The sequence below is a fragment of the Numida meleagris genome, chromosome 3 (genome assembly GCF_002078875.1).
Source record: "Numida meleagris isolate 19003 breed g44 Domestic line chromosome 3, NumMel1.0, whole genome shotgun sequence".
In the NCBI taxonomy this organism is placed as follows: Eukaryota; Metazoa; Chordata; class Aves; order Galliformes; family Numididae; genus Numida; species Numida meleagris.
Genome location: NC_034411.1, coordinates 32,100,336 through 32,127,792, shown reverse-complemented (window position 1 = coordinate 32,127,792; position 27,457 = coordinate 32,100,336). Strand labels below are relative to the sequence as shown.

The following is a 27,457-nucleotide window of genomic DNA, read 5'->3' as shown; positions in this document are numbered from 1 at the left end:
TGCGGAAAGATGAACTGGAGAACCTCTGCAGTAACAAAAGGCTGGAAGATGAGAGTTGATGTGACAGATCAAATTAGAAGTTTGACTCAGATAACACAAATGCACTGATCCTTCCCCTTCGGACATTTTCAGGATCATTTGCAATTACCTATTTCACATGAGTAACTCCATTCAAGCTTCTCTTCAGATTATAAATGGTTCCTCAGGGATGTAATGGGATGTCTTTTTGGCTGAACTGCCATTAAGACAATGACAAATCTTTGTGTCTCTCTTTGCTAACCATGCAGCTGAGACTACATCTTTTTCACTTTTTGAAGAGCAAGGCAAAGTAGAAATGTGAGCCAACAGAAGTAGCCTGTAGTTCTCTAAACAAGACGCAGCAGAAATCCTGCTGGTGGGTAACAGACATTTTGGCAGGGGCAGGATTTTTTCTAAACACTGAAAGCTTGCAACAGAATTGCAAATTTCCTACTCCAGCATGAACCTTGTCACAATTATCCATTGCTGTCTTCATACACATTCCCTTTAACACTCACTGTCATTACGACTACACAAATCTTGTCAGCAAGCACTTATAAGACATAGACTGCTTTCCTGAGGTTTAATTCAAGGTGTTGAGTCCATGTACTGTACTGAACAGTTACAGTTTCAGTAAACAGACTGGTTCTCTCTACAAACACTGTTTCAGCAACTAAAATCTCCTTTCCTTTAAACCAGCAAGTATCTGTGGAAAAAGGAAAGGAGGAGTGGAAATGATAGTTTGTTCCAGCCTTGCCAACATGTTTAGAGTTGCCAGTAATCAGAGAAATTAAGGTATGGCCTAGGAAGTGATGTGAATTCAACTTGGTACTCATTCAGATTTTACTTGCAAGACGTTAACCCAGTGTCAGAAACACTGAAAGATATCAGAAGGGAGATTCCAAGTTCCAGAAACAAGGCACTGAAACTATGAAGACTGATACAATTATCCTAAATGCAAATCTAAAACACAAAATAATTACTTCATAATGGGATTCAAACTGGAAGAAAGAAGTCTGAACTAACATAGCAAAATACCCTGAAGAAAGCACGTGAAGAGAGAGGGGCTGCAGGATGAGTTGCAAATGGCAACACTTCTAATAGGTTATGACCAATATTGCCAAAGACCCAACAGGAACACAGCTGGGATGGAAACTTCTAAGATACAATTGTATTTTCCTAGTCAACATTGCGCCTTGTCTCCAACACAACCTACTAACTTCTACTAGTTAAGCTGTGTGCGCTCAGATCTTCCTCCCATTTCAGTTTTAGAAGCAATTTATCATCGCTTAACTCCCAACCCTCAGACATGCAACCTATTAAATTACAGGCAGATACAATACTTGTCTTTTCATTAAAGCAAAAGCCAGTTCTGTTTTTAAGTTTCCTGCACTGGGAAATCACTTACCAGGTTGTGAGTATTCCAAGATAGATGCCAAAGTACTACGGATAAGACTTGCCCACTGGTTTTGAGTTTCATCAGTCTTGACTGTTGGAAGAGTAACAATAGTTTTTATCCCTTGAAGTGCTGCGCTGACTGGAGGTGGGACCTGATTGTCTGCTGATTTTACAGCTGTTTCTTTCAATACTCTTGTAATCAGAAATAGGATAGTAGGCAGGACTGTCATACAACCTAAACAAGACAAAGTAGAATTACTGAAGTTATTTCCAAAGAGTGTGGTAGATAACTTCTTCAGCTTTCCCAAAATGGATATATACGGCTAGAAAGACAAACTGCAATTCAGATAACAAGCAATATGTGGAGTTTAGTATTTTATCACCAAATTCATTCACCAGTACTACGGAAGTATATCATAACATAAGCCACCACTTAAAGTATTGCTGTCAGTTCAGGAAAGATGATTCAGCTATTAGTTTTGCCCTACGTGGCAAAAAGACAGTTGAACTCTCTCATGGACTGTCAGCTGAATACGGGCCAGCAGTGTGCCCAGGTGGCCAAGAAGACCAATGGCATCCTGGCTTGTAACAGGAATGGTGCAGTGAGCAGGACTAGGGAAGTAATCCTGCCCCTGCACTCAGCATTGCTGAAATCCGACCTCAAGTACTGTGTCCAATTTTGGGCGCCTCAGTACAGAAAGGATATGGAGGTGCTGGAGCAGGTCCAAAGAAGGGCAACAAGGCTGGTGAAGGGCTTGGAGAATATGCCCTACAAGGAGAGACTGAAGGAACTGAGGGAGTCTGGGGAAGAGGAGACTGAGGGGAGACCTTATTGCTCTCTTCAAATACCTGAAAGATGATTGCAGTGAGAGTGGGGCTGGTCTCTTCCCAATGGTGACAGGACAAGGGGAAATGGCCTCAAGTTGCACCAGGGGAGGTTTAGGTTGGATATCAGGAAAAACTTGTTTACAGAAAGGGTTGTTAAGCACTGGAACAGGCTCCCCAGGGAGGTGGTGGAGTCACCATCCCTGAATGTGTTTAAAAACCTTTTGGATGTGGTGCTCAGGGACATGATTTAGTGGTGGCTTGTTAGAGCAGTATGGTTAGGTTGTGGTTGGACTTGATGGTCTTGAAGGTCTTTTCTAACCTGAGCAGTTCTATGATTCTATGGCATCCATGAGAGAGTTAAAAATCTTGAAACAGGATCTGCATATGTCTAAGGTCTTATAAACAAAGAACTACAATAACGGATCTGGGAACAGGTATCCAAGTCAGGGCACTTTCCAAGGAAGATGGTATGTCTTATAAGCCCCAGAAGTAACAAGGAATTTTATCCAAGTGTTTCATGTCTTGGGCTAAAGTTGTAACCATTTGGTTACTCTATAAAAAAGACAAAATGATCCTCCCTCCTATATCACAGGTGTTGATTTCTTCAGAAAAGTAACCTGTAAGTTTTGTGCAGCCAGTCGTAAAGGTGCAAGCTGGGCAAACTCAAGAAGTACTGGTCAAATATCTGACATAATCTGACTTTGGACACATGGGAACTTCATTAAAAGGAGTTTCAATAATGCATATAGACTCTAAGCAAGTGAAGGTATGAAAGAAGGGTGCTAATGGGTTTAGGTGCATAATATCAATCTACAACTCATTTCAGACAACTAGTCTCTTTCCATACTTAATCTTTTCTGTGCCTCATTTTTCCACATCTGTAGAAACACAAGGAATGCCACTTTCCTACTTCTGGAATCCTGAGAAATACACTATTTACAACCAGAAGGAACCACTGGAGGTTCAACCTCCTTTCCAACTCAGTTCCACTAGATCAGATTGCCCAGGATGTTGTCAAGTTGAAACTACAGGATACTCACATTTAAAAATTCATTCATTAATTAGAATAAACTATTCAATCTCAGAAATGAATTCTTTGCTCACAGGTCTCCTTACTTCCAAGGGTCCAATTAACGCAAATGTTTACGTACTATCCTCTCATCCTACAACTATCTGCTGGTTACATCAAAAAAAAACACAAGTCCCTATAGTTTCTTAGCTATTTGCACTAGTTATTGCCAAATGCTGTGAGTCGTGCCTTTAGTCCATTCAACACAGCAGCTGTGAGAAAAACAAGGAGAAAGGAAAAAGAATAGCAATTAAACGCAACATAGTTCAGGACTCCAGATCATCTTAAAATTTGCCATTTTTTCTGTATTAAGAATTGTTGGGCACGAATCATCTGTCTGAAGATGGTCTATGTTGTTTTCTGAGCGTGGTTTTGTCTAGGTATGTTATTTATTATTCATCTCAGTATGGGATCAACCTCAAAAATGCCTTTTCTGTATGAGCACGTGAAGCTTCCCAGAGATTCATGATACAACTTCTAAATTGTTTGTTTTCAGAGAAGCAAATAGCAAAGAGCACAGCTTCCCCTGTATTTGTGTCCTTTACTACTGAACTGCACTAAGAGCAATTACTCTAGTTTATGCATATTCTTTGTGACAGTCTCCTTGGACAGAAGCAAGCTTTATTTAGTTTAGAGTTACTTTCAGGATGACTGACAGCCAATGGCTGAAAAGCAAAGGGTAGCAGAGCTAAATTGTGCTAGTTTTTCTTCAGCGTGATTCTGTTTCATCAAGTTTCTGCTTCTCATGAACTTGTCAGGAATTTAATTGCTTCTGAGATGTCAATCGTCTTTTACAATATGATTAAAATTTGTCAAAATGCTTCAAAATCATGAGGTTCGAAAAAAATGAAGAACTGGGAAAAAGAAACAATAAAATCATAATGATATAGAGCTCATTTCCTCAGCAAACTTACAGCATACGTGCGAACTTCAAATCATTTTCCCAGTGTTGGATCACTGGAAAAGCCTGAGCTCCTAGTTTATTCTAGAACATAAGCAACATTTTCAACAGATGACCTTTAAATATTATGTAAAAATGTAATTTTGTTTTAGCATCATAAGCTCACTACAAAATCCCCTACAGTAACCATTCATGTACTTTGTCAATACTTTACCTGCTGGAGAACAGAGAGAAGGCAGGTCAGACAGTATAGTAACAGTGGCAGCCACAAGTCGAGCACTCTCCTCAGAAAGGTGGGATTTGGCAGCAATGTGACTTGGAGAATCTGACACTTTGGAACTTAGATGGGGCATGTGCCGTACGAGGATAAACATGAGCAATTCCATGGCTGCAAATACTAGAGATTTTCCAGGTACAAGACCACCACTCTCACCTCCCTCTCCTAATGCAAGAGGATTTTCTTTTTCTTCAATATCATCTTCATCTGGAAAAAAAAGAAAAAGGAAAGAACACCTGAGGATACAGTTAGAAAAAGAGATTCCATATCAAAGTTTACATGAGACACTAAAAAAAAAAAAAGTTAAAAATCCAGAGAAAACAAGTTGCTTCACAGGAAGATACCATAAACACAGCTCATGTAAAATTAAATTTGAAGGACTTAAAGGGGTTCAAGATACTTTAGAATTACCATGAATGCAGCAATACTTTAAAAAACCATTCAGAACTAGAAATAAAAAAGTAGTAACACAAAATAAAAATGCAGCAAGCTTTTCCTTTTTAATTCTAACAGCAAAATTAAAGGCAATGACCGTCAAATAAATAGTCATTACAATATTTTTTTAATTTAATGGCTATAAATTAAGTGTTCAACACTGACAAATCCTATTTCAGTGTAAGCTGACCATGAAATAAGAGAACAGAAAAGTGTAGTAGGATTCTACGTCTAACTCCACAATTTCAGTGCATTCAGTTTAGAAAGGCTCTCTTTTGAGTGGCAGCTCAGCCAGCTGCAGTCTTGCCTTCTCCCATAAAACAGTAAGAGATTCAGCACATCAAAACTGGCCTGAACTACCCTCACAGGGCCCCTGTGAATTTAAATGATTGCTAGAGTTTTCACATTTGCTGATTTGAAAAGAAGGAACTTACTAGACCAATGGTAAACAATTCAATTAATTCACACGAAGGAACAGAGCTTACATTTTAGCGACGCTGATTCCTCAAATTCTAACAAAATCCTCTCTCTGTTTTCACTTAGAAAATGGGTAAAAGCTAAGTTTTCTCCTAACAGTATACAGTGCCAGAACACTATAGTAGTTTTCCTTAGTAAGACACATGTCCTTTAGGCTTTACTTTGCTTTCTTGAAGTAAAGTAAAATATGGCTGATCTAACATAACCAGAAACAATAAATATTAGCCATGTTGCCACATGGAAACCAGTTTAACAAGCAAAGATGGGAAATGGCACACCCAATACAAGATTTTTAAATAAACAGTAAAAGTATGATTGAACAGAAAGATGCTCAATATAAAGGTTTCTAATAGTACCTCAGAAAGCAGCATTTGGACTGATGCTAATCCCTTTAATTAAGGGGATTCATATGTAAAGTAGAAACAAACTAACAATTTTCTAACAAAGATCCTAAGCAAAACACCAGAACCTGAAATATCACAGTAGCAGAAATGAGGACAAGTTTCACATGTGCTTAAAAAAGGAAAAGTAAGGGATCAGAATTTAGGTGTACCAGCTGAACAGACAATCTCAGAAAAAGCTGAAGCTAAAAGGGACCTCTGTAAGCCATGTGAGCGCAACCTTCTGCTCCCTATTCCAACTCAGAAGCTAGAACAGCTTGCTCAGGGTCTTGCTTAGTTAAGCTTTCCATACCTCAAAACACAGAAATTCCGTAACATCTCTAGGAACATACTCGACTGCTTCATCACTCCCATGGTGCCATATTTTTCCTCATATCCTATGTGGATTTCTGCTGCAACTTCTATCCATTGCCTCTTGTCATCTCATCGTATGTTTTTTTGCTCTTTTCTTTAAATCTCCTTTAAGAAGGGGAGATTGCTATTCAATCACCTATTAACTCTCTCATCTGCAAACTAAATAAGCCCAGCTTGCTCATCCTGCCATACTTACCTCCCACAGCATCTCAGTGGACCTTCACTGGACTTAAAAGATTGTCAACATCTCTGTTACTCAGAATAGGAAAGAAGGGATTAAGAAAACAAGACACTGCTCCAAATGCAGCTTCACAGTTTTAAGTGAAAAGAAAATAATTTCCCTTGATTTACTGGTCTAATGCAGCCTAGTAACTGAGTATTCAACACTGCAGATGTGCACAGATTCACCTATCCAGTCCACATCTCTCCAGTTTTTCAGTGATATAGACAACTTCTGCAAGATTATTCACTCAGTAATCACCCACCACTTTCCCTATATCTAATACTAGTTATTTCATCACACAAGGCGATTACACTTCACTTACCCTTAGTAAGTTTGTGCTAACTTTTCCCAATCACATTCTTGAACTCTGAAATTATTTCCAAGGGGACTAATTCCAAAAATCTTTCAACACACAGTGCAGGCTTACTGGTACGTAGTATCCCAGAACATCCTTCAGGCATGGATTTTTTTTTTTTTTTAAATTAAGGTTAGAAACTACACCTAGCTTTTGTCATTCACTGGAAACCTTTCTTGAGCATCATGGCTTTTCAAAGAGACAGCAGAAGCTTTAGCATGTCATCAGCCACGTCCCTTAGATGTATCCCATCTGGTCCCAGAGTATGTCCAGCTTTTACCTAAGTAGTCCTTAACCTGATGCTCACCACTCTCTCACTAGACAGAATGACCTATGAGCACTAAGCAAAAAAAAGATAAGAGCCTCAGTTTTTTCCTAAATGCTTTGTTACATCCTCCAGTGGCTGCTCCAAATTTTCTTGATCCTTTTGTTAACAATATTTCTATAAAGGTCTTTCTTGTCATGTGTGACGTTCACAACGAGTCTCAGCTCCAGATAAATGGTGGCTTTCCTAAATCAACCCCTCCATACTGGAGAAGATGTCTTCATTAGTCTTCCTGGGCAGTTTGTCCCCACTTTCACTATCCATACATTTCCTGATGCATTTGAGTTCAGACAGGAGTTCCCCATCCAGTTAAAGTTAGCCTCCTGCCATTCTTGTTTGGTGTCCTGCACTTTGGGTAGAGCTTTTTTTTTTGGTCACTGAAGATGAAACACCTCTCTCTCCTTTGCTCTTTTGGGAAGCTTACCACAATACCTTGCCTGCAGGCTCTCTGCAAAAGTTGAAGCCTGCCCAAGACTTTTGCTCTGCTAGTTGCCTTCTTTATTTCCCTCAAGATCTTGAACTTCACTGTCTCATTGCTGCTGCAGCAATGACCACTACAAACCTTCATAATCCCAACTATTATTTCTGTATTAGTGAGCAGGAGACGCACTGAGCAAGTCCCTCATTTGGTCTTCCCAGCTTTCATACTGAGGAAAAAAAAAACCAAAACAAAACAATCTGTACCTCCATACTCTCCTGAAAGCTACCCTTCCCACAGATGCCTGGATGACAAAAAATTTCATGAAACCCCCATGGCTTGTGATTGGAAGGCTTCTTCCAGTTGATTTAATACGGCTTCGTCCACTTCTTCCTCTTGATTAAGCAGTCTGTGGCAAACAAGAAGAGTCTCTGACTGCTATATCATCCTTCAATTCCTCTTACTGGTACTAGTTCTGACCCAGAAAAGGAGAGCATCTGGCCCAGGTGCCTACTCCAACACCTTGTTCTTCTCTTGACAGTCCTACTATGCACTCTAACCAGGTGTCTGGAGATAAGAGAAAGCTTTTCATTGCTAGATGCCACAACCTTGCAACTTCCACCACTGTAGGAGCCCCATGCTCCATATTCCAGCATAGCCTTTGGCTGTCCATCCTTATGCGAGGCATGTGGCTTGAGCTCCTGCCTCTGAAGGATCTCTGAAGAATATGCCATTTCTCTCATTTGGCTTTCCAGACACTACATAGTCTGCTTACCCTCACATGCATTTCCTTCATATCCCACAGATGAGATCAACTTCACCTCTAGCCCTACATGGGCAAGATCCTCGAGTACAGTCACATTAGGAGTTTCATCCGAGTTTCAAGGCAGGTAATTAGATTTCTGATGTGCCAGAGGTGACTGTTCCTCAATCAGAAAACTGTGTCTTGCTGCCTGTCACTGTCATCATTATGCTGACTCGAGCAGCCTTATGCAGTCTTGAGAAGCACTTTTGGGAGGCACAAGCATGTCTTTCCTTGCTCCTGTTTGCACAACCTGTTCTCAGAGCTTTTGGTTGACGACACACCCTGCATGACAGTTAAGAACCCAGATGCCAGTTTGTTCCACCTCCTGACAAGATCTCTTGGTTAGTAATCAACTTTTCACACTGGTTCCAGTAGCAATTCACTCACCTCACAACTGCCAGTCCTGACAGCAACACACCACCAGACCCAACACAGGAGGCTGAACCATTAAGCTTCAGAAAAAGGGTCAACGAAATACTAAGATACACGTACTAGATGTTCTTAGAGGTCTTTTCTAATCCTAATGATTCTATGCAACTAGGTATTAATAAGACCTTAGAGTGGTTTCTTGGCCGTAAGTTTCATCACTCATGTTCAAGAAAATGAGACATGAAAAGAACGACTGCTGGCATGATGAGGGGAAGAAGAAAATACATCTTACAAGAATTTATGAAATCAGCAGGTGACATTATGAACACATCCACAGCATCTGTGGAATATACACCATTTTCTTCCGCAGTGTAGTCACAGTCTAATGCATCTGACTTCCTTTTCCAATATGAAAACCTGTTGCTTATTTAATCTGCAAAACATGCCATGTTTTCAAAATCTTACTTAGGGTGTTCCTTTTTTCCTGCAAATAATCCTGAGCTGCTCTTACTATCTGCTGGACAACTCCTGTAACCAACAGTTGGACTGAAGTAGGATCCCAAGTCAGGAGGAGTCGGTGAAGCACACTCAAGAGTTCAACACCAAGGAGCTACAATAAACCAAAACACATATTAATTAGGGCTTAACAATTCCCCATTGTTACATCAATTGCTTACAGCAAGCAAATACTTCTCTCACATCATTATAGATTTCGTAATCATAGCAAATGAAAGATCAAGACCCAGGAAATCTAACTGACACAACATGCTCATACAGTACCTGATCCTCTGCAATATGGATCCTGGCACAAGGGGAATCCAATAAAGTGTGAAGTGCTTGTAAACAAGATGTAACATGTTCAACAGGCTCTTCAGGTCTTGGGGAACAGAGAAACTGTATGCTAACACCTGAAAAGAGCAATAATTAGAAAAAAAATGTTCACTTCATCAACTATACACAACTACATCACAACTGCTCTATAGAAATTATAATAATCATACCGACAAATACTCTGTCAAAGCTAGGAAACATAAAAGAGGTAGAGAGAGACAGAGATAATTCAAAATATTACTATTCAGACAAGTAATGCATTTTAAAATTCCTAAATTACAAACAAAACATATTTTCTTATTCCCGTATCATTTAGTAACATAACATGCTGGTACTGCATTCTAAATTCATAGCTCTTACCCAAAATTAAGTGCATTCGATCTTTGTTCAGCTCTGGCAAAGATTTAGTGGTAGGTGGAGTTCCAGGTGTCTGGTTTAACATAATGGATGTAGCACGTTTCTGTGAATTAGGCATTGCTGCCGCAGTCTCTTCTGTTGACTCAGAAGCATTAAAACCTGTACTGTTTAGCCAAAGTGCCACCGCATGTAGTATAGGAGCCCAAGAGTTTCGATAATGCAGTCTAGCTGTATCAATCGTTTCAGGAGTATAAAACGCTCCTCCTGTTAAATAAGAAAATAAAGATCAATTCTGAAATTCTCCACAAAGGTAAATTCTGAAATTCTCTACAAATGATAGACAAAAAGCATGTACTCTGAATTTCTCAGTTATTTACTCAGAGTGTGTTTGATCATGTTTATATTCAGATGTAACCCTTGTTAGTGACAGTGCATTCCAGCACTACTTCTGGAGGAGTAACACTAGTACATGTCACAATAAAGTGCAATGGCTATGATAGAATAGAAAGCAGTGAGTCAAGAGGGGCACTCAAACACTTCAGATCTTAAAGCATTTTTTGTACAGAATACTGAATTAAATATTATAAGACAGCATACACTGTAATCTCATGGACTGTGTTTTCTTAAAGTAAAAATCTTTTTGCATTTCATGTTGAAGTACTACAGGTGTAAAAGTATTACTATTTCTACAGAAGTATGGTTTTAATCATCTCTGCGAATTGGATAAATAATTTTTCATTGTAGATTGAGGAAAAAACAACACAAACTTTCAGCATACATTTCTATTACACAAAGGCAGAAATTACTTGTATTATTTTGTTTAACAGATGAAAAACCACGCCTGCTGAACAATTCAAAGAATTTTAATCTATCAGCTAGTAGGTTTACTTTGTTCTTCAAAATGATGCAAAAATAAATTCCAGTATTTACCATCTGGTGGAAGCTGAGTAGCAAATTCAGCTGGTAGGGTTAAAAGAGCATAATCTTTCAGTGCAGCTAACCAGAGACGGCTAAGTGAAGGCAACTCCGGCTGTACAAGTGTTATCAAACTGTCAGGTGGCAACTCATCTACAGTACCAAAATCATCCTCATCCTCTTCTGCACTCTTTAAAACACGTTTGGGTTTGGTCTCTGCTTCTTTCTTAATTTTCATGGCCACAACGTACACCTAGGAGAAACACAGATATGAAAAATTCACATCGTGAAATCACAGCAACAAAACAAAAAAAACAGCAGTAGCCTTTCCCTGAAAGTACTAGTCACTTTCTCGGAACAGATTAGGTATGATATAAATTAAGATAAAAATGGCTTTTAGTTGGTTACATGAATATGAGAGCGTTTATATGTTCATCTCAGAAATATGTTATAAAAGGATTTTCACACAAATATGGCAAGCAGAAGTATCAGAAAAATGCAGTAAAAATAAGCATTTTTTGAATTAGGAATGGAATAGAAAAGAAGGAACTTCACACAACAGATGCTCCGTATCAAAGCTGCCTGTAAAAGTATGGAGTGACTAACAGGTTTACATAGCTGAATTGTTGACACTTCTCCTTGCAATTTCAAGAAAATTTCCAAGAAAATTTAATGAAAAGGTCCTCAAAGTACTTCCAAAAGAAATCAAAATATCATTTGTGTAATTAGAGTATAGCTCTAAAGCATGCAAATAACATTTCAGGAAGCAAGGCAACCTAAGTGCTTCTTTCTTCTGTAGATAGCTTAAGGTTTTAGTTATTCCAGCAATTCCCCAGCAACATCTATGTCTAGCTTCCACTTTATTGTGAACTCTAAGAAATTCCTAGTCGACTGACAGCAATATTTTATGTAAATACATTGTAAAGGAGTATACTTCAATACAATAAAATACAAAAGCACCACTAGACAAAATGGCAGAAAAAAGAATCAAGAAAGATATAGAGATGAAAGCACACCAAGAGTGGAACTGCAGAAGGAAAGCAGGATGGCAGGTACAAGGCTAACTGACTTACTAGCCAGCAGGGTTTAACGTTGCTGAGGCTTAATCTTTTCAAATGTTTAAAGATGTAGTAGGAAATGGTTACCTCAGCCCATGCTTTCAGAACTGCAAGTTTTTCCATAGTGGTGGCACTCTCCCGGTAAAGCTGGCTGGAGGATCCTTTTCCTGCTTGCACTTTATCCAGAGAAGAGACAAGAAGGTTGTGAACTCGGCGGAGATCATTCAGGTCACTTACAACCCCACTTCCTATCCATGCGCTACATACCTAAACAACAAAGGTTAGACACATTCTCCATTAGCAAGAAAAATGCATAACTTTATAAACAACAAAAAAAAAACTATAGAACGAAATAAAACAACAAAACCTCAGCCTGCCTAACCCACTGTTTTCCTCTCTCCACTTGAGACAACAGAATTGTTCAAGTGAATGGTTGCAAAGGCTGCGTTTTCAGTGGCTACTGATACAATGAAACCCAGTATACCTGGAAAATACTTATTTTGCAATTTTCCCTAAACAGGTGATTACAAAGTTTTTATTTGGTTCCCATGTGTCTGGTCAAATCATTCAAATAGCGCCTTTTCACATTCACAGTGAAGATCATATTGCACAGCAGTTCATAACAGTATATCTTCAAAAACATAGCTCAAATTACATGTTAAAGCTCCATACTAATGAGAAGCTTCCAATATCATCAACAACCTTAAGAAAACATTCAGAAATGAGTAATACAAAAAGTTTTAGACTGGGCTTTGCTATGAAACAAACAGTATCACATTTCTAGATGAGTCAGCACCTGACGTGGAGGTCAGACAGTTGGGCGTCTCCCTACTGTTTATTTCTCTCTTTTTTGTTTTTGAAATTGAACAAACTAAAAACAGGCATTTAAAACTCAAACATCAAACAGATCACAACTTTCTGTCTCGTGCTATACATTGGCATTCATCTTCTGAAGCACGCTTACACGCGGACATAAGATTTTTGGTGCAAATACAGCTGCTTTTACAGCAAAAAGAACAAATTCCGGTGGTGATTCGGCAAGGATGAGAAAAAGCAGCAAAATCAAGAAAAAACACAGCAGGGGGAGGAAAAAGAGTGGTGGAAAAAAGGAGTTCACAGACTCTTTCCTAATGTTAGTCTTGTCCTATCCAGTTTATTTTGCTTTGAGAGAACCAGTTCCTTCAGGGGAGGGCCTGGAATAAGGGATATATTTAAAATAAATACATGGTTTGGTTACACACATGGTTCTGAACATAGACAGGACAGGACTGCTGAAAATCTATTACAAATAGAAAATCCATTCAAAAGCAGGACTAAGATTAGCTTCGCTCCTTCAAAACTAAATCATCATTAGTCAGTATAGTTCATCAGACAAAGTCATCTGAATGCATACCACTCTGACTGGTCTTATTAAGCAAGGTGGATTTCCTTTTTTTGCTTTTTCTCAATTTCTCTTTTTTTTTTCCAATTATCATCAAGTGTAGAATTGACATGGAGATACAACTGTTTTCAGAAAGACTAAAAAGTATATTACTAGATGGCTCTAAAGACACTGCAAAAAAATCACAGCTTAGGCTCACAATATTTTTCAGCTATTTACTACTATTCTCTTCTGCATCCTTCTTCCAACGAGAAGAAAAATCGAACATATCTACTGCATAAAGGCACAAAATGTATTCAGTTTGGCTTATACCATCTGAACATATTCTTCAGTACCTGGCAGGCCTTGGCAGTTATATCAGACGGTGTGTCTTGGGAAAATGCTGGCCTCAGAGCAGCTCCAACCTGGAAAGAGGAAAAAATCCAACTAAAAACAATAGTGACAATACTCTTCATCTAACCTTGGTTAAGGTTCAGGAATATACACAAAACGTGCCAGATAAGACTGTCAGCGTTTATAGTTATACCCCAAACTTACCCTTGCTATCTAGCAAACATTTGCAACAGTATTGTCTAAACAACAAAGAACCATTTTTCTCCTGCTTGCCTTCTCATTGTCTTTTTAAAGCCCCGACTACCTTTGTAAACATGTGGCATTCTCTTTTTGCTGTTAATGAGCATCCTTTTCCACATGAAACTACTATGAATTCAATTTATGCTAAAGCTGCAGAAGACAATGATTTTTAGAACTCCAACAGAATAAAAAGGTGAAACCAAGTGTTCATTACTGCATTTGCATCAGGTTCTCAAAGTGACAGACAAAAAAAAGAATTAGTCAATTGTTATTTCAGAAGAACACTGTCTTAGAAAAGGAAGGAAGTCAAGAGTCAGAAGCAATAGTTACAGCACTACAGAAGGAAGGAGAAAAGATGAGAATAGGATGAAGGCCTGTCTTGAAGAAGTATTTGTAAATTCTGAAAACAGAGAAGAGTAATCAGAGGAAAACAGGTAACTTGAGGAGGGAAAAAGGCAAGGAATGGTGGCAGGGTAGAGAATGGTGGTAGGCACAGAAAGTACAGAATAGTAAAACCTGAGAAGATTAGAGGAAATCAGTGCAATCCTAGGAGTGATTCCAGAGTTAGCCAAGTCACTCCACATGAAAAGTGAACATAATTGCTCCATAGGACCAAAAGGACAGTCACTTCAAGCAGTGTCTTCCAAAGCAACAGGAAGTCAATCAAATTGTGAACACTGCTAGTAAAAAAACCTACAATGCCATGAAAGCAGTTATTTAAGCAGAAAAATGACAAGTTTCATGATACTCTTTGCCCACAATACAACCCCAATAATATCAGCTGATCATAAAAATAGTAAAGTGACCAAGAAGAGAATAAATGAGATTCATTACTTCAAAATCAGTTTGTTTAGTTTTCATTTTGGAATGATGCATCAACATTTTATAAATTTCTCTCTTGTATTTGTTAGCATGGGAAAGATCCCCCTGCCCCTCCCAAATAGGACACCTGGCCAAGTGAAAACTCATTCTTGCAGGCATTCATCTTACGATAAATGTAAATACTGAAGTCAGTGAAATAAATCATGTATGCAACTGTTTGCAAGGTTGAGATCTTTTGAATTAAATGAAAGAACTGGAAAAACTGATTACAGATGCAAACCAGTAAGGAAGCAAGAAAAGAAAAAGCTCGCCCTTAAGCTTTACTCATTCTCACAATCAAGCCTCAGGCAAAAGATTAGTTTTATGCAGATTATATATTTATAACAGTCAAATCTGCAGTACTGATATTTCAGTATGATATTTCAGTATGATATTGAAAATTGTTATGATACACTGAGAATTTGAAAGCAAAAGATGGAAGAGTTAAGCTACGCAACAAAATAATGCAGTAATTCCCCAAAATAAATCCTCAAGTGCTCACTTCCCATTCCCATACTTTTGTCATTTTTGCTCAAACAAAAGTGTATTCATTACTTCCCAAGAAAACAGATTTATTAGATTCATTCCGGAATTGAATCAGTGTTATTTTCAAATTCTCCATTCTGCAAATGAAATACCACTCTTGCCAAAAAAAATCAAGCTTAATTTGTAGTATTTGGCTTTCAAGAATCAATAGCTACTGATTTTTTAATTTTGTCAGCTAATAAATTATGATAAATAGGAAGAGATACACAAATTTTGAAGAGGTAAATAAAGCTGCCTCTTCAGTACATTTTCCAACAAAAAACCTCTTCACAGGTCTTTTGAAGTTACAAAATGTTCTCAAAGCTAATTCTGGCATATTGGCATAAACATACAGTTCCGTGAAGTTATAAAGAAGGTCTCACATTAGCCTGGTATTGCTCCAGTATCACATGGCCTGGAAACTCTGGCTCAGGAACCGATGCAAATTTCTTGATAATGTCTTCAAGTGCTTGAAGACCCGCCATTCGCAACTGGTTGCTGTGATCAGTTGCAGCCATGAATGCCATTCGAATAAGGTCAGAGAGATGGAGTACTAAGAAGTCATCTTAAAGCAGAAAAATAAAAGAACCATTTAGTAACTTAAAATATAGCTGACACGACAGACATTTGTAATATTTTCCTGAGACGTACAAATTTCATACGTTCTTTTCCAAAGGTACACGTTTAGAAAATGGAAGAAATACAAGAAAGAATGTAACCTATTTTTCTTCCCACCTCCTTTAAACTGACAGAAGAACATTTATCCTCCAGACAATCTTAAAAATTAAGAACACATTTGAAACAAAGTAAAATATGAGCTATAAAAAAAAGCATCAGATAGAATATTTTAAGTGTGGCTGAGTAGCTTGTAAGAGATAGGAACATTTAGTAAAACCAACTTAGTGATTCCTTTCTGCCCTATGTATACTGAAAATCTTCAAGGCAGTTCTTGAGCCCTATGCTTATAGTGACCCCTGCTGACACAAGAAAAGCCTCATCAAATTTAAACACCTAAGAGCTGAGTATGCCCTATTTCTGCACCCAAAGGCTACATCCAAGGCCCTCAGCAAGCAGCCATCAACATGCAGAGAAGAGCACCACATAACTCAGTAAAATCCTGACAGGATTTTTCCTCTCTGTTTGTATTTCTTTCTTTCTTTCCTTTCAATGTGAAATTACCAGATGTTGTACAATCAATATGAAAATAAATTATTTAAAAACATAAATATCCCAGCCAATTAATTAAAAAAATTGCAATGATTAATGCTGTAGATCTTTCCAAGTCTAAAGACAGAAAAAAAGTTCATTTTGTAACTGAAATTTTCAGAGGCATGCAAGCAGTAAAGACTGTCATTAACTGTTCAGACCACCACAGCTACAGCAGTAAGTTTTAAATAACCTGTGAGTTGAATTTGTGGGTAGAGGTTTGGTGAGTTTTTCTTTTATGATGATACCAAACAAATCAAGTTTACATTGAATAAATTAGGAGATGTGAATTCTCAGGATTATTATGTGTGATCCCCTGTGGGATCCTATGAAAAAGCAATTCTTTCATGATTTTCCTCTACAGTACAATGTCATTTCCAAAATCAACTTCCCAAAGTTCTTCCCTCTGACTCTTTAAATACTGACCCCAGCCTCTAATCAAATAGAAACCAACATTCTCAACAAAACCAATGCACGGTTCTGGAACCAGACACATGATAAATATGCGCATCAGAACAGAAGCCTCTTACAACACAGGTGCTAAAATCCACAAACCCTATGCATTCTAGGATCTTTATATATGATATTCAGCCTACACACACACATAAGCTTCTCGTGAACGCTATGCTACATGGCTGAAGGCAGACAATCACTACGCACCAGAACCAAAACACATGGATGATAGAAGGAAGAAGCTTCCCACTACTAGTTTGAAACACGTTTTTCACAAAACAACTATGTCATTCCCAGCTTCTCAGTTATGAACGTCCAAGTTACACAAGTATCTTGAAAACATGATATTTGTCACTCTTATGGATATCAATAGAATGAACTTTATAGAGCAGCTGGGTCCACATCCCTAACACATCCCTCACTCTGCTACAGCAATATTACCTGGCCTTATCTTTTTTTCTTTCCTAGCACTCCTTTGCTGTGGTGATGCTAAAATAATATGAATTGTATTTCATCGCTATCATCAGGTTAAACTCAGAGAAACTATTCCCAGCTTACATTTGACCACAAATTCACTTGTTTCTATTTCAAACTGAAGGAAAAAGAGTTTGTAAACCTTTTTTTCCCCTATCGCCAAGCAGATCAGGCTGCTGAAGTTATACTCTCCAGGAAACATCGCTCCGTGTTCATGGCATGGTAACTACAATGGTTACATAACTACAGCTTTGGCCTTTTCCTATTTCCTCTGTTTTTAACTGCTTGAATGAAAGGAAGTTCACTTTTTAAGAGCTTACATTTTTAACTTGGTTATGTAATTTTAAGCTGCAAAGAAGTATCAACAGTAAAATAAGGAAGTTAAACATGCACATTCTATAATTACTTTTTGGGTTTTTAAGTCTGGCTGAACGAGCCAGTGCCAGATCAAAGTGTGCCTTGTTTGCATTCTCACACAGCATGATCACTCGGCACAGGCAGTCGGCTGCAAATACACGAGTTGCCCAGCGAGGTGCTACAGAAGGCTTGGTTTTATCCTCTTCACCCAGGGTGGTAAACATTGTATCATCATCCATCTCATCCTTCTTCTCGGATTCCTCATCCTTTCCTCCTCCCAAGGGAGCTGCAGTGCTCATGTCTACAATAAAGAAAAATAAAGAGAAATCCCCCTATTAAAAACTACAGATGACTAAGAATATACTCGAACCCTTCAAGATTCTAAAACACACTCTCCTGCTGAAACATCCAAAAAACAAAGTAAAAAAGCATTAGAGTATCAGTAAATGAAAAATTTTTCACCTCTAATCTCATATACTAGCTAGGATTGATTCCTGTGTCTGAACTTCTCAGTTTTGAAAACTAACCTACTAAATTACTAGTAAACAGGGTAAGGAGACTACCAGGCTCATAATCAAAGAATCAGCTTGGCCTTTATCCAATTCCTCTGTCAAGAAAATGCTACCATATGTTTTAAATTGAAACAAATCTACAAAGTTCCACGCTGCAGGACAGATATACAACAAAGTGGGCTGTTTATGGCAAACAGTAACAAGCTTAACATCCAAAAACTTATTTCTGTAAGTGTGGCTGTGAGATTTCATTTCAGGAAATAAAATGACTTCAATAATCCCATGAAAAACAACGAAATGGACCAAAAAAAAAAAAGAAAAGTACTCACCAAACATGAGCATACACTTCTATTATTCAGATACGAGAATATAAAATCTCAATGACAAGGTCTAAATCAGCAAAATGTCAAGTCACTGACAAAAAACTACTCTGGCAATAATTAGAAGAAATTATTGCAAGGATAATGTACTCCAACTAAGGCATGTTAGAGAGTCTGAACTTCGGACAGGCGTACTCTTCACCTGGTTAAGAATTGGCTGAAGGGCTGGGCCCAGAAAGTAGTGGTGAACAGAGTGAAATCCAGCTGGCAAGCGGTCATGAGTGGTGCTCCCCAGGGGTCAGTATTGGGGCCAGCCCCATTCAATAACTTTACTGATAATCAGGCCAAGGGGATTGAGTGCACCCTCAGTAAGTTTGCACATGACACCAAGTTGGGAGGAAGTGTCAATCTGCCTAAGGGCAGGAAGGTCCTACAGAAGAGAGGGATTTGGATAGCCTGGATTGACGGGCAGAGGCCAATTGTATAAGCTTCAGCAAGACCAAATGGCTAGGTCTTGCACTTTGGTCCCAACAACCCCAGTCAATGTTACAGGCGGCAGAATGGCTGGAAAAATGCACAGAGGAAAAGGATCTGGGGGTGCTAGTCAACAGCCAGCTGAACATGAGGCAGCAGTGTGTCCAGGTGGCCAATAGCATCCCGGTTTGTATAATAAATAGTGCAACCAGCAGGAGCAAGGACGTGATTGTCCCTCCGTACTCATCACTGGTGAAGCCACATCTCAAGTGCTATATTTAGCGCTGGGCCCTTCACTACAAGAAAGACATAGAGGCCCTATAGCGTGTCCAGAGAAGTGCCACAAAGCTGGTGAAGTGTCTGGAGCACAAGTCTTAGGGGGAGTGGCTGAGGGAATTGGGATTGTTTATTGTTTAGTCTGGAGAAGATGAGGCTGAAGGGAGACCTTATCACTCTCTACAATGACGTAAAGGAGGCTGTAGCAATGTGGTGGTTCGCCTCTTCTCTCAGGTAACTAGTGATAGAATGACAGGTGATGGCCTCGAATTGCGTCAGAGGAGGTTCAGATTGGATATTAGGAAAAATTTCACCTCAGAAAGAGTGGTGAGGCATTGGAACAGGCTGCCCACAGAGGCAGTAGAATCACACCAACCCTGGAGATGTTCAGGAAACGTTTAGATGTGACACTGAGGGAAATTGTTTAATGAGTACAGTGGTGACAGATTGATGGTTGGACTTAGATGTCTTTTCCAGCCTTAATGATTCTATTCCTAATGATGGCTCTTATCAAGATATTCAAAAGAGAGAGAGGCTATGGTAAATCAAACATGGATGAAGCGAACTCGAAACAGGAATGTTTTGAGTAATCAGTCAGGAAAGCTTGTGTACACGATTCGTAAAACTCTACTTAAAAATCAAACTAGATTTTGGTCATATACCACTTAGTGGTATCAAAGAGTGTAAAATGAAGTTGCCGGCTTCTTAAAATACAACTGAGATGAATTTATTTAAATATCATTTCAGATTATTTCACCAACTAAAAACATGAAGAGGAGATCAGACAATCATGTTAAAAACTCTAAAATCCATTCCACATAAAGTAAGAAAAGAACATCCCATGTTCAAATTCAGGAAGTGAGGCCTTTTCCACAGGATAGATAAATGGTAAATATATTGCATAATGAAATGCTTGGTAGCATTACTCATCAGTAAACGTAAAGAAGGCAGTAATTAGGAAGAGCTTCAGGATGAACTCACAATATGCCAATAAATAAGCATAAATGCAAGGCAAATGAGCAGAATCTGCGTCACAGCTATCCTTCAAGCTGAAAAAGAGGTATAATGTCTCAGAGGACAAGATCTTTGCAAACAAATCTGCAAAGCTGAACAACAAGCAAAAAAGTTTCATCACCATGGTAACCCATCTTCACATCAGCAGCTCAAAGGAAATAAAGGAAAGCTCATAGCGTGTACAGCACTGTTCCTCTCTCTGAGTCTGACATATAAACACTAAAAAGCATTCGTCTGCTTCCACAATTGGCAGCAGTTTTTTATCTTAAAAGAAATCTTCCTTTTAAAAAATGTAACATAACGTTGACGATTTCATCTGAGTACTCTTAATAAATAGTAGTCAAAGCTCCACATACAATAGAAGCTAAATCTTAACTAGGACAAAAGACAAGCTCTGAATAAATATTGCCAGAAGATGCTAATACTAAGGACACACCATCTTTTATGTGCATGCTCTAGAACACTTACCACTGGAAGCTGCAAGGACATCCTTACAAAGCATTAGCCAGTGAGAAAGGTTTTCTACCGCCAGCGATGAAAGCATATGTCCCAGAGTATCATGGATATCTGAGCACAACTTCCGATCTGTTTCTCGATCCAGCATACCAAAGAGGACACCTTCGAGGCCTGTCTCTGTTATATTAACCCCCTGATGTCGGGAATGACCATCTCGTCGAGAACCAGCTCCAGGTGTAAAAGTATTAATATCTGTAAAATGATAATCAGAAATCTGTTCTGAAATCAGTAACTCCATTTTAAAATCTGGAATAACAAATGAGAATTGGATACTGAATTCAAGTACGTACAGTTTGGGAAGTGATACACCACAATGTTATTGAATTTCTTCTGAATTAACATTAGAAAGATTTTACAGCAATTCTTTTTTCTTTTTTTTTTTTTCCCCAAGGCAAATAGCATCTGAGGATTACTTCAAGAAATAATTATCTATTTCTCTTCAAGGTACACATCCCATCAATTTGTAAAAACTCCCAATAATAATTGACTCTGAAAAGTCTTTCTAGAGACATATTTAATTGGTAGGATTTAATGCTAATTAAGCTCAAGATTCTACATTCTTTGAAAAACACTGTGCTGATATAAACTGTTGAGCTTCCTATTTTCAGGATAAAGTGATGCATGTAAGCATTGAATCTATCAGCACAGTCCGTATGCTAGTAGATGTGCTGCTAAAAGCACATAACACAACTAGATATCTCCATCAAACAACATACAGTTAAGTCAATTTTCAACAAGGGAAGATCTAAAATACCAGAAAAACTATAAAACGTTTCCACTGTATGTATAGCGTATTCCCCATTCGATTTCTGTTTGTCAGTAGGGCAGAAAAGCTTAAGGCCAAACTTCACAAGAAGTGAAATGACAAATGAAATTCAAGAGGCAAGCAGAGGTGGGGAGAAATGTTATTAGAGTTGGTAGGGATGGTTTTAGAGTGGGTTTTTTTTCCTTCCTGAAGGCAAACGACACACGTGCATGAATACATGCACTCAACTGTCACAAAAAGACCACATGAAAGAAGTACTTACTGATGCCACTATTTTCTTTGTCTCCGGCATTTTTTGCTAAGCTCATGGCATATTCACATACTTCTGCTGCTTCTCTCTGAGCAAGCTGTCGTAAACATGCAACTGCAGCCCGGCGAAGCAGCAAGTGGGAGCTGCACAAGTGAACCTAAATCAGAACCATTGCAAGTGAGCGAACTGCACCTCCATATGAATAAGTGCTGCTAAGGACTGCCAATATTCTACTTTCCAATTACATGCTTCTGTGTGAGCTGCCAGGTATCAAGCTCTTTGCAAGATCTTGTAAGTTCACAAGTAAGCATTCTTTGAAAGCAGAAATCTGAAAATAAAGCTGGCATATACAGAGCTGACAGTTGTTACCTGTCAAAAGTTTTCATATTAGAAATACTGTGCCAGTATGATTTTAGACAAATTATACTTTCCAGTCTGTTACACTCTCAAATACTATTCCACATCATATTCTGCTATAGCTATAAATCACTTTAAAAGCGACCACACAACTACCATAAAATCTTCCATTTCCAGCATGCACCAGAATTTATAGCATATGTTTTTATATGTTTCTGTCAAGACGACAGCTTCAGGTCTCTTTGCTAACCAATACCGGGCTTCCATTTCCTTTTGAATCACCTCAAGTACAAGCAAATATTTTTCTTAGGAAGAATTGTGCATGGTAACTATTTCCTTGAGAGGTAGTAGCTGCACAGAGAACTGTATGTTTTTCCACAGTGGAAGAAACGATGAGTGCTCTTTAAGAAACTGACTCTTTATTTATGCTGGGGAAATTGTTTTTAATAAACTGAATACACATTTGCTTTCTCAGTATTAGGTTATTATGTGGATGGAAATTGCAACCCTAAATGAAAGGGCTGTATAGCGTATAAAGCACTTTAACAGTAGATCTTTATTCTGTCTGAATATACAAGACTTCAATACTGAAAAAACAAATATACTTTTATACAATCCTCTAAATATCACACTGAAGCATTCCTTGTTTCTGGTTACAAAACAAACAGCCGGCGGTTATGATGCCAATGCAGGAAAGCAGAAAGCAACTCCACGGTTTAATTTTGATACCTGGAATTAATTCCATACAAGAGCAAGTTAGAATGTAATGAAAAGTTTCTTAATGGGGAAAGGTAATGCAGATTTTGCCTACCTATCTAGAAGTTCACAGTAAAAAGAAGCAAACAAGTCAATTCAAAGGAAAATTTAAACTACATATGACTTGGAAGTAAGGAATATGAAAAAAAGTGAAGTTTTGTTTAATAAAAGATCATTAGGAAACATGAAACAGATAGCAGAAAGCCTAGGAAGTTTTCAAAACAGTACTAGTCATGCCAGCAGTAACTTCAATATCTGTAGTATTACCCACTAGTGCTTACAGAGCAACTAACTAGAAGAACTATCTATCTGCTGTCTAACTAGAAGACTATCTAGGGCCTAGATACTTCCGGATATGTTGCAACACTGTCATGCAAAATTTTGTGCAAGGACGAGTGGCTGCACAGCAGCATTCCAGTAAAGGTACGTATGGGGGGAAAAGCATGCAACAATGCAAGGATATCTTGGGGAAAGTCAGGAAAGGAAACTAAGAAAAAGTTCCAGGATTGACATAAGAAGAATCCCACTCTTTCAGGTAATACAGAAACACTAGTTCCACAGTGAATTATAAAATGAACTTTTCAAAAACATCAAACAGACTTCAGACAGAAGCTTTCCAAATTTCCCAGCATTAGACTGCTAAACCCTCTTAAAATAATTTAAAAAATAAATAATAGTAATAAAGAAACAAAACCCCACACACATTTTCCTCTTACAGTGGCATTTTGTAAGTTTTGGGTTCCAGCATCTGTTTCCCAGTTTAAGCCAGGATTTGCTGACAGAACACTAGCAGAAGGAGAAAGCAATGCTAATCACAACAGCAGCACAAGAATTTGAGCATCAGCATCTACTGTGCTGACACTGGTAAAACAAATCCAAGACCTCCCATCTTTCCCAAATTCACTTTCTTCCCTGTGTGCATGCAGTCAGCTGAAAGGGACGAGTCATTTCAGCATCTTTTTGAGTGATACTATATAAATTCTTGCTACTGTGCTACTAGGGTGAAAGAGAATCCAGCCTTATGACTTTAATTTGGGCAGCATTCTGAAAAGCGTCTAAAACAGCTTGGGGACAGATATTCCTTTAAGTGCCCTCTAATGTTCTGCAGATGTCACTTCTTTGTTATGCATGGGTATCCCTGGCATCTTGCTAAATGAATCTCCTGTGCCCCTTGCTAGGCACATATATAAAACTTTGAGAAACAGAAGGAATGTATTGTGTACTCACACAAAGACTGGGAACCAGACTGGATAGGTTGACATGCCGTGGTGCAAACATATGAAGCTGCTGAAGGCAGGATATGGCCGCTGCCTGAACCAGTGAGTCTGAATGGTCTTGAGTGATTGCACATCCCACCAAACAAGATGAACGGATTGTTGAAATTGTAGCTCCATTACCTGATGATATAATATGATATCCTTAACACACCAAGACTTTTGTATGACAGCAGTAGATTCTAAATCTTTGACAGACAAATTTTAATGCACAAAAAGTTGACAGAATTAACACACAGCTCTTCTGAATTCCTACAGAAAAAATAGTACAAGTTGAAAGAATCACCACAGAGTGTTTCAGTATCCCAGTATTTCAGCTCAGTTAAACAACATTCAGTCCAAATGAAATTTGATCTTCAAAAGGAAATATTTTGAAATTTTCTTCCCAGGACACAAAACCAGTAAGGTTAACTGGATTTTAACTGTGAATATCTTTTCCACTCTATGTATATACGGGCAACATTTCATACACAGGACCATTTCCTAAGGTGTTAGACAATGCTTAAGCTAACATAGATGCAGGCAGATAATTTTGGTTAGCTCCGCTGGATGAGTCATGTTGCTATAACAGAACACACAGTTTAAAGAACAGAATTTAATCTGGCAAATAGTTCTGTAATTAACCTGCATAATATTTATATAAAATATTCTGAATTACAGAAAAATGCCTGCAGAAGACATTCAATGTAAGGATGATGCTAATTAAAAGAATGTCACAACATTCCAAATCAAAATCTTAACAAAGAGCAAGCAGATACTCAAGTTAAATTAAACCATCAAGAAACTTTTCCAAAATAGAAAAGTCCAATTTTTTTAGAATTTGGATTTCACTAATGGCTAGCTCTATGACACTGCCTTAAGGACCAGCCTAAAATATTCCTACCAAAAATCCCACTAAGACTCAGACCATGTTTTTGCCATCTCAGCCACAGAACTTCAGATCTAGTATTTGGTCTGAAAAAAAGCCTTATTTGTTATGGTAAAGTATCACAATATAAAAATATCAAAAATTAGTGGAAATTAGTTATTGTTCATAACACCAATAACTATGCCCAACTTAAGCTCTTGTCATCAGTCAAAAATAAAGCTACCAATGTGCTGAAGAAGTAGAGGAGAAATCTTGCCTCTTGCCCCACACAAAACATTTATGGCAAGGGTGTTCTCATCTTTTATACACAGTGAAAAGTTGCTATAAGTCAGAATACCATACATCACTGTAGTATCTTTATACAAATTTCAAATTAAAGAAAAAAATGCCATAAGAAAACATCGCCAAGTATGTTCAAGGTCAGAACTGAAGTTTCTTGCAGGACGCTATATTTGTTAAATACCTCCTCCACACCCTTCAACTGCAACAGACAAAATTTGATTATCCTCCATTTAAGGTTGTGATGAATTGGCTTAATACAAGTTAATTTTTTGTTCCTCTTCAGATTCACACTAACCTTGCAGCTCAGGCCCAACAGTAGTTATTATAGCTCCAAGACATCGGCCTAAGCATTGATGCACTTCTGTATGCGATGGTGGAACAGTTAAGAGCAGAGTAAGAACTAGAGAAAGTGTTGGCTCCACATATCCACGGTACATCGGTCCACTGGAATCAACTATCAAGGCAAGTGAATGGAGAGACCAGGTCTATTAAAAAAAAAAAGATTTGAGTAATATATTTAGGAAAGTTATAGAAATCTGTATGTAAACTGAGCTTAGCTCTGCATATCCTTGCTTACACATCTAGTTAGCTTCTCTGACTGCAGAATTGTTTCAAAGATCATAATCTCAAGCAGTCACCTGGGAGCTGAAACATCGCTAACATGCTGCTTGGCTGTCAGCATTTTTATGAATAACAGAGATGAAGATGACAAGGAATTTGATCAAACACTTCAAAAAACAAAGTAGAAACAAGTCTACTAAAGAAAACACAAAAAAAAGTAAAAAAGAAAAATGACCTTTAAAAAGGGGAAAAATACAGAATCACTTTTGTTGTAAATTCGGAAGCAGTTGTCAAAGCATTTCGTAGGAAGTGCCTTTGACATGTTAGGAAGAAACTGATTTACATCACAAGTTGAAAGGTTTGTATGCATTTTTGAATGAATTTTCTTATTAGAGGATGCAGAAAAAAGCAGCACTGTGCACATATAATCAGTGTACTACAGGACTGGAAATAATTGGTGAAAGATCTAACCTATTCACTTATATGACGAGGAAATAACAAAAGAGCTAAATAATTTACTACAATTGCAAAAGCAAGAAATGAGAGAGGAAACAAATTTTTGGTCACTAACGCTTTATAGGAAATAAATTTCCCTGACAGATGCATAAGCATTAGGTAACTCCAAAATACCTTACTAAATGATCTTATTTCAAAATTTTCTTTCATCAAGTGTGATCCAATTGCACTGAAGAGACTATGTTAAAAGAATATCATTTACAGAGCTAGAGTCTTCAGAGTCAGCTGGCAAACTTCCTTAAGACTGCTCCTTTTTGGTCCTATCTGATGCAAACCCAAAACCATTAGCACTAGCACACACAGGTGCTTCTACTGTCCTAAGCAAAGGGGTAGTACCTTACAGCTCCTCATTCTTGCATGTATCTATCGCTCACGTTCCCATACAGTTCCTGTATTCCTACACTGATTTAGCAAGAAACGAGATGTAAAAGCTTTGCTTGTTACAGTTGTCATACACTCAATAGAAAATAAATAAAGGTGGCACGCAGATTCTACCTGGGCATCTAAATTCCTCCCCTGTATAATTCACATGTTTTTCATAAAGCAGTAACCCTCTCCATTTTGTTATGAAATAATGGTACACAAGTATACACTTCAAAATTACTTACTCATAAATAAAGCAAAGTTACATATCCAAACTCAAGTTTGTTTTACTTTACATAAACTAAGGAAGTTTAAAAGTGACTTTAAATTGCATTTATGGATTTTTTTTTTAACATCTATCTCCAAACAAAACTAGCCTTGTTTTCCCAAGCAACAAGCTAGAACAATAATTATAGACATTTGCTTTTACTCAAAAAAGTTCCCTTTTTTTCCTCCCCTCTTTAGTAATTATTTTATTCTAGTGCTCTGATAGATTTCATTGCTGAAGAAAATGAAAGATTCATCACTTTGCCTTTTAACATTTAACTTCTTCATGTCAATTCAGATGTACTGCTCCACATGCTCTTTTTACAGCAGCATCCACAAACAAAGAGTTACAGGACAGTAAAGACAGAAGAAGAAATTGTTCCCCTCAAATTTCTTCTGGAAGAGTTAAGACATAGCATGTTATCTCAATTTTCAAATACT

The 27,457-nt window shown here is 38.0% G+C and overlaps 1 protein-coding gene across 5 annotated transcripts in view; it reads right to left on the bottom strand.

Annotated features, from left to right (window-relative positions):
• The window catches only part of HEATR5B (HEAT repeat containing 5B), a 57,394-nt gene that overhangs the window by 8,551 nt on the left and 21,386 nt on the right, over window positions 1-27,457 (bottom strand). For all 5 annotated transcript variants that reach the window (XM_021393121.1, XM_021393122.1, XM_021393124.1 and 2 more), the window contains exons 20-33: window positions 25,605-25,794; window positions 24,113-24,282; window positions 21,785-21,929; window positions 20,709-20,948; window positions 17,694-17,945; window positions 15,538-15,719; window positions 13,531-13,599; window positions 11,902-12,081; window positions 10,772-11,009; window positions 9,845-10,105; window positions 9,434-9,561; window positions 9,119-9,263; window positions 4,429-4,698; window positions 1,427-1,651 (exon numbers count right to left, since the gene is read on the bottom strand). In XM_021393121.1, coding sequence (XP_021248796.1) covers window positions 1,427-1,651; window positions 4,429-4,698; window positions 9,119-9,263; window positions 9,434-9,561; window positions 9,845-10,105; window positions 10,772-11,009; window positions 11,902-12,081; window positions 13,531-13,599; window positions 15,538-15,719; window positions 17,694-17,945; window positions 20,709-20,948; window positions 21,785-21,929; window positions 24,113-24,282; window positions 25,605-25,794 — 2,695 coding nt within the window. The remainder of the gene's footprint in view (window positions 1-1,426; window positions 1,652-4,428; window positions 4,699-9,118; window positions 9,264-9,433; window positions 9,562-9,844; window positions 10,106-10,771; window positions 11,010-11,901; window positions 12,082-13,530; window positions 13,600-15,537; window positions 15,720-17,693; window positions 17,946-20,708; window positions 20,949-21,784; window positions 21,930-24,112; window positions 24,283-25,604; window positions 25,795-27,457) is intronic.